General features: G+C 52.4%; 1 protein-coding gene across 5 annotated transcripts in view; it reads left to right on the forward strand.

Annotated features, from left to right (window-relative positions):
- The window catches only part of ASAP1 (ArfGAP with SH3 domain, ankyrin repeat and PH domain 1), a 300,508-nt gene that overhangs the window by 265,133 nt on the left and 29,613 nt on the right, over positions 1–5,762 (forward strand). For all 5 annotated transcript variants that reach the window (XM_023519706.1, XM_023519704.1, XM_023519707.1 and 2 more), the window contains exon 22: positions 1,308–1,536. In XM_023519706.1, coding sequence (XP_023375474.1) covers positions 1,308–1,536 — 229 coding nt within the window. The remainder of the gene's footprint in view (positions 1–1,307; positions 1,537–5,762) is intronic.

The raw sequence follows: 5,762 nt of genomic DNA on the forward strand, positions 1-5,762 counted from the left end.
TCAGTCTCAGAGCTAGTAAAGCAAGTCTCAGGAGTCAAACCTAGTTCTGTCTGACTTGCATAGACAGTTCTGAGCGACCTCTGAAGGTTCACGTGTGCATTTGCCATTGGATGCGCGTTGAGCGTTTCCTCTTCTGAGCGGGATGTACAGAAGGCTCGAAGGCGGACGTGCAGAGGTATCCCGCAGGCATCCACCACTCTGAGCGGAGACTAATTATAGTACAGCGGGCAACATGATACATAAGAGTTGGGGAAATTCCTGAGAAGTGCTCAGCGGACAGAGCAACTGCCTCAGCCTTGCCAAGCAGTGAAGACCTTATCAGGGGGATCTGGGTCTCTGCAGGTAGGGAAGAGCTTGCCAGGCGAAGAGGCGGGGAAGAATATGTCCTCCCAGGAAGAGAGAAGAGCACATGCAAGGGCCCAGGGGTCCTGCCAGAGCTGGAAGTCTGAGGAATGACTAGAAGCACAGTACGTGCGGTCACCTTCCAGCTGGCTGGGTGGTGAGAGGCAGGAAACTGCCCTGCGGGGTCCCGTGGCCCAGATCGGGAAGGGCACTGTGAGCCAAGTCTGGCCTTCTAGCTCCGCCCACGCGGTCAGGAACCAGCAGAGACTTGCTGTCAGAAAAGCGGGGTTTCCTACCAGCTCTGGTCAGTGTGGAACATGGGCTGGGCTTGAGAGAAACTGGAACCAGGCTCTTCAGGAGGCCAGTGCTTCGGTGGGAACCGGAGACTCACTAGGAATGGCTCCGAGGAACATTTCTGAGCTCTCCATGCAGGACCTGGCAGCTCTGGGTGACACCGAGGTTCCTAACTGGAAAGTTGCTTGGATTCTGAAGCTTGTCACCAGGAGTGCAGACCCGAAGGGCGTCTCATAGGCGATTGACAGTGACTGGGGCTGACAAGAGGCTGGTGCTGCACCTACAGCTTTGAGTCGATATTAGGTGTCAGTCAAAGCCACGGGTGTGGATGAGGACAGAACTTCAGCATTAAATGCTTGAGCAGAAAGGAACATTTAGTGTAGTCAGTAAGAAATACATGGAAAAGCTGTTCAGGTGTTTCCTGCATGGGGGAGGGGCTTGTCAACTGAAAGTTAACTCTGTGACTTTGTGCTGCTGATGCCACCTAACCAGTGTCGCCTTGATGTGACCACGGTAATGGTGACGTGTCTGCATCCTTCCTTCGTACTGTATGTGGCTCTTAGGCTGTCATTGCAGGTGACCTCATAAAGCTCCGAGCCACAGGAGCCCAGATTCCTGTGCATCTTGATCATTATGTCACTCACTGCGCTGTCTGTTGTCTCATCTGCCAGCCGAGCCCGATCAAGAAAGAGCGCTCGCCAAGACCTCAGAGCTTCTGCCACTCCTCCAGCATCTCCCCCCAGGACAAGCTGTCACTGCCGGGATTCGGCACTCCAAGGGACAAGCAGCGGCTCTCCTACGGCGCATTCACCAACCAGATCTTCGTCTCCACAAGCACAGACTCGCCCACGTCACCAACCTCGGACGCGCCACCTCTGCCTCCTAGAAACGCCGGGAAAGGTATGGGCTTGGAGAGGGGCCTTAGGACTCCAGCCACAGTGCTCGGAGTCTACCCCGCTTCAAGGTAACAATTGCAAGGTGCAGTGGAGTGGCAGAGCGTAGGACGCGGTGCCCAGCACCAGCAGCAGAGTGGGCAGTGTTGTGGGTGCTCCCCGTGCATTCTCTTGTGTTAACCTCTTGGCGGTCCTGTCAGGTGTGTGCTTTTTTTGTGCCCATTTTACAGATGAGGAAACTGAGGCTTAAGGAGGTAGAGTGACTTGCTCAGGGTCACGTACCCGGTAAGTGGTAGAGTTGAGATTCAATCCAAGGTCACATGTAAGGGTCACCCCAGCCAGGGGGAAGTTGAGAGGTCCCCAGAGCTGTTGCCTCGGATTTATCCTCAGCCAGCACGTCCAAACACGGGGATCTCCTTGTGCATTCAGCCCGTGCTGACACAGGTTCCCAGGGTCCCTCCATACATAATGCCAGGCCTATTTGAATCACACTGGGGCTATTTTCTGGGAAATGTGAGCTTTATTCAAAACAGTGTTTTTTCAAAGCTTATTCTCCATTGAAATGGTGTTATAAATGGGAGCTGTGTTCTAAGAGAGACCCCAAATGGCCTCATAGATCATCAAATAACAGAGAAAGTTTATATTAAGTCTTCGGCGTGAATAGTACTCATCACAGATAACCAGTGACCGTGACGGTAACAACACGTGCAAGCCCAAGGTCTGACCCGCCGCTGTCTTCTCACTGTTCGACGCATCATCCCAGAACATACCTGGATAAGGCAGCCAACCCTTTTGGCATCACTAACGTAACATCGAACCTCAGGTCTGTGCTGTGAGAGCGCTGGGCTGCTGCCCACCTGTGTGACGATGTCCCCCCTCAGGGCGGCAGTCGGGAAAGAGCAGAGCCTCCCTCTCGGCCCCCTCAGAGGCTGGTGAGAACCCTCCAGGCCAAATTAAATGATCGAAGTTACTCTGACAAGGTTCCTATCCCCTAGTCATGGCCACCAGCATGGCAGTGACGGCTCATCTAGACAGACAGAGCCTGTACCTGTTCACAGAGCCTCCAGGTAACTGAGAATCTTGAAAAAGGTCTGCAGGAGAGAATGACACCGGAGTCCTGGGGGCCAAGAGAGGGGCCTGCCTCCTCCCCTTTCTGTAGTTTTGTCTCAAGGGGATATAGAAACCCATAAAGCATGCCGTCTAAGTTAATGCTGAGCATCTCTCTCCTGCCTTGAATAAATCCTAACTAGCTCTTTACCGTTCTCAGACGACACTGCGCCAGTCAGGTGGTGCCCTGTGCAGACGATTCCCCTCTATTTTTCTCATCCCATTCTGTTGAGCTGATAGACCCACTTACATGAAAACAAGGGTGCCTCGACTTTGTCACTTGGGTCACTCATCTTCCATGGTCAGCAAAGCAGAGGTCTCTGCTTGCAGCAGAAGTCATTTCCACACCGGGAGTGCAGGGGCTTGAAGGATGATGGCTTCTGGGGAGGCAGAAAGAGACAGTCAAGATAGAGTCTCCACTAATTGGAAGAGAACACAGAGGGGCACAGTAGAAAGATCATTCTGAATCTAGCTCAGGACTATCTTCCAGAAACTCCAGCTGCCTCATCAAAATGCAGGGACGTTTGACTTAAATTGTCATCAAGCAAAGCCGCCCGTCAGAGTTGGAAGACTCAGTAATTCAGAACCCCAGACTCACCACCCTGAAGCCGTGGACAGATACAATTGCTGCCTAACCCCTCCTCATGTGAGATCCAGTAAGGTTAAATCAGAGGCATAAATACAAGTACGCAGGGTTTCTCACTGGTGATCAGCCCCTTCCCCCGCCCCTACTCTACGTGCATTAAGACCAGACGTTCTCCAGGCCTGCCAGGATTGGTTTGTCTTTCATCTTTAAGCTAAGATTATGTCGTAGAACCAGGATACTGCAGAGTGGGAAGGATGCTTAAAAATTAACGCGTTCTACAACCCATCACACAGCGAAGGGAGCTGAGCCCTGGAAAGCCTAAGGAACTTACTTCCGGTCACACAGTGGCTGGAATAGGACAGAAAATTAAAGCGGGCCTCAGGCTTGTCCAGCCACACCTTCCAGTTTCTTCTTCTCCATGTTGAGGATGATAGTCCATCTCTGCCTTGCCTTCATTACGGAATTGTTGTCAGAATCCGGCGGGAGCGGGGGGAATATATGGAGAAAGCATTTTGTAAAATGCAAAGCCCTGAACTACTGTGGGAGACTCTGTGTCGTCAGGCTGTGACTCTAGATGCTTCTAGCACGGCGAAGGGTGAGCAGCGTGAGCCTCGTCTCACAGCACAGGTCCTTGGAAACCGATATTACGTGCTTATCCTTTGTTTGATTTAACTGTTTTTTGAATAATTTTAAGCTATAAAATTGCTGTTTTCTCCTGTGGTACAATTCCATACCTTTTATACAGCGATGGCATGAACTGGGTCTGGAGATTAGTGAGACGGACAGGAAGCATTTAGCTCAGCGCATGGCGCATAGTAAGTGCCCCGTGGCAGGTACTGCTGCTGGCACTGGGGTACCACACCCCCTCAGCTCTGAAAAGGAGTCCTTTGGGGAATAGGGCCCCGAGAAAAGCCCCCCACGCCTGACAAGGTAGTGGGTGCTTGGAATCATGAAACCAGCATGATGTCAGCTCCTTATTTAGCAAGGGATTTGCTAAATAAATGAAAGATAAATTCGATCTTAAGAAGCTTGTTTAACTTACTTAAAAGAATTAGCTTCTCAAGCTTTAGAAGCACTAACAACTGATATGCTAATTATAGTTCCTTCCCATGAATTCCTGAAATCAGTCCCCTCCAATCAGGCATTACAGCCCCTCCGACTCTCTCGTGAATACCTGCAGGGGTTAATCCTGCACTCGACATGTATTTTCCTGGTGCGGGGTCCTGCTTCGTTCCGACCCTAGCCCCAGCCTGCTCAGCCAGCAGGCGACTGCACAGAAGCTGCAGCACAGTGCCTGGCATCCTGAGGCCTCCGTAAGTGCATGTACATGGCCGCTTGGTGACATGGAGAATACCGAAGCAGACGCTACGTCGCCTTCACTTTAGACAAAGAGACCACATACTCTCATTAATCAGAGAACGTAGTTTGAGACTAATACACTGTCCAAGGCAGATCAATTGGTGAAGCCAGACCACGGCCACCTGGGCAGCCGTGAGCCTCCGGGAGCCAGACTTCAGTTCCTCTTCCAAGAAGCCGTCTCTCCCTTGTCCCACTCACGAGACTGGGGCCCTTCCTCCATAATTGCCAGCCCTGTCCTGGTCTCATTTTTTTAACATTTTAGCTCATCTCGCTGAGTTTCAGGATCTTCATCTGAAAAGTAAGGGTTGGCTGTCCACCTTGCTGGGTCCCTGCCCGCAGGACATGAAGCGGTGTCTGTAAAGTGACAGCACGCAGCGAGCAAGCAGTAGATGGGGGGTCTGTCTGGTCCTCCTGCACGTGCTCCCTTCAGCAGGTCGTCCGGGCACTGGGGATGTGGCGAAGCATGGGGACAGCGCTCCTGCTTCTGAGCTCGCACTCCGGTGGGAGGGGGCAGAGGCGTGTGCCCTCGGGGCAGCGCGGGTGGCTCTAGGGGTGTGAGGGAGAGGAGCTGCTCGGCTCGAAGATTAGAAGCGAGGTTGGGGGGGGTCACGGAATCTCGTTTCAGTCTCTCCCAGGCACGAGGCAGAGCTCCTCAGGCGCAGGGGCAGTGAATGAGCTGTCCTTGCACCCCTGGCACAGGGGTGGGGTGCCCTGTCGGTGCTTGTTGAGTGAACGAACAATAGCAAGATCAGTGAGCGCATGTCCCAGAAGTACGTGGGCAGCCAGGAGGGGGCGCTCGTGCCAGCCGTCCCGGGGCGTGAGAGTTACCTTGCCGAACGAATACCTACAGAATGTTGGCAGCGTTATGTCCAGACTCAGTCGCGTCTGCGTGTTCCGCACCATTTCTCCACCTTGCATTCTGTGTCAGTCGGGGCAGAGCCAGGAGTGAAAAGGGAGGAGACTCCTCGGGTGTGAAGGTCGCTGGCCATCATGAACATGCGCTCCTGGGTACTCAGACTCGCCTAGGAAATGGTGTCCTGTTCGCAGTATTACTCATATACTGATGACTTTACAATTTCCTGAGTTTTTTTATCTCCTGGGAAAGCAGTCGTTTGAGTGGCTTGATTTTAAAGCTTCCCATAAGCCATCGTTTTTATTCATGTTCAGTTTTTTTTTTTTTT

This window comes from Pteropus vampyrus, unplaced genomic scaffold, assembly GCF_000151845.1.
Source record: "Pteropus vampyrus isolate Shadow unplaced genomic scaffold, Pvam_2.0 Scaffold232, whole genome shotgun sequence".
NCBI lineage: Eukaryota > Metazoa > Chordata > Mammalia > Chiroptera > Pteropodidae > Pteropus > Pteropus vampyrus.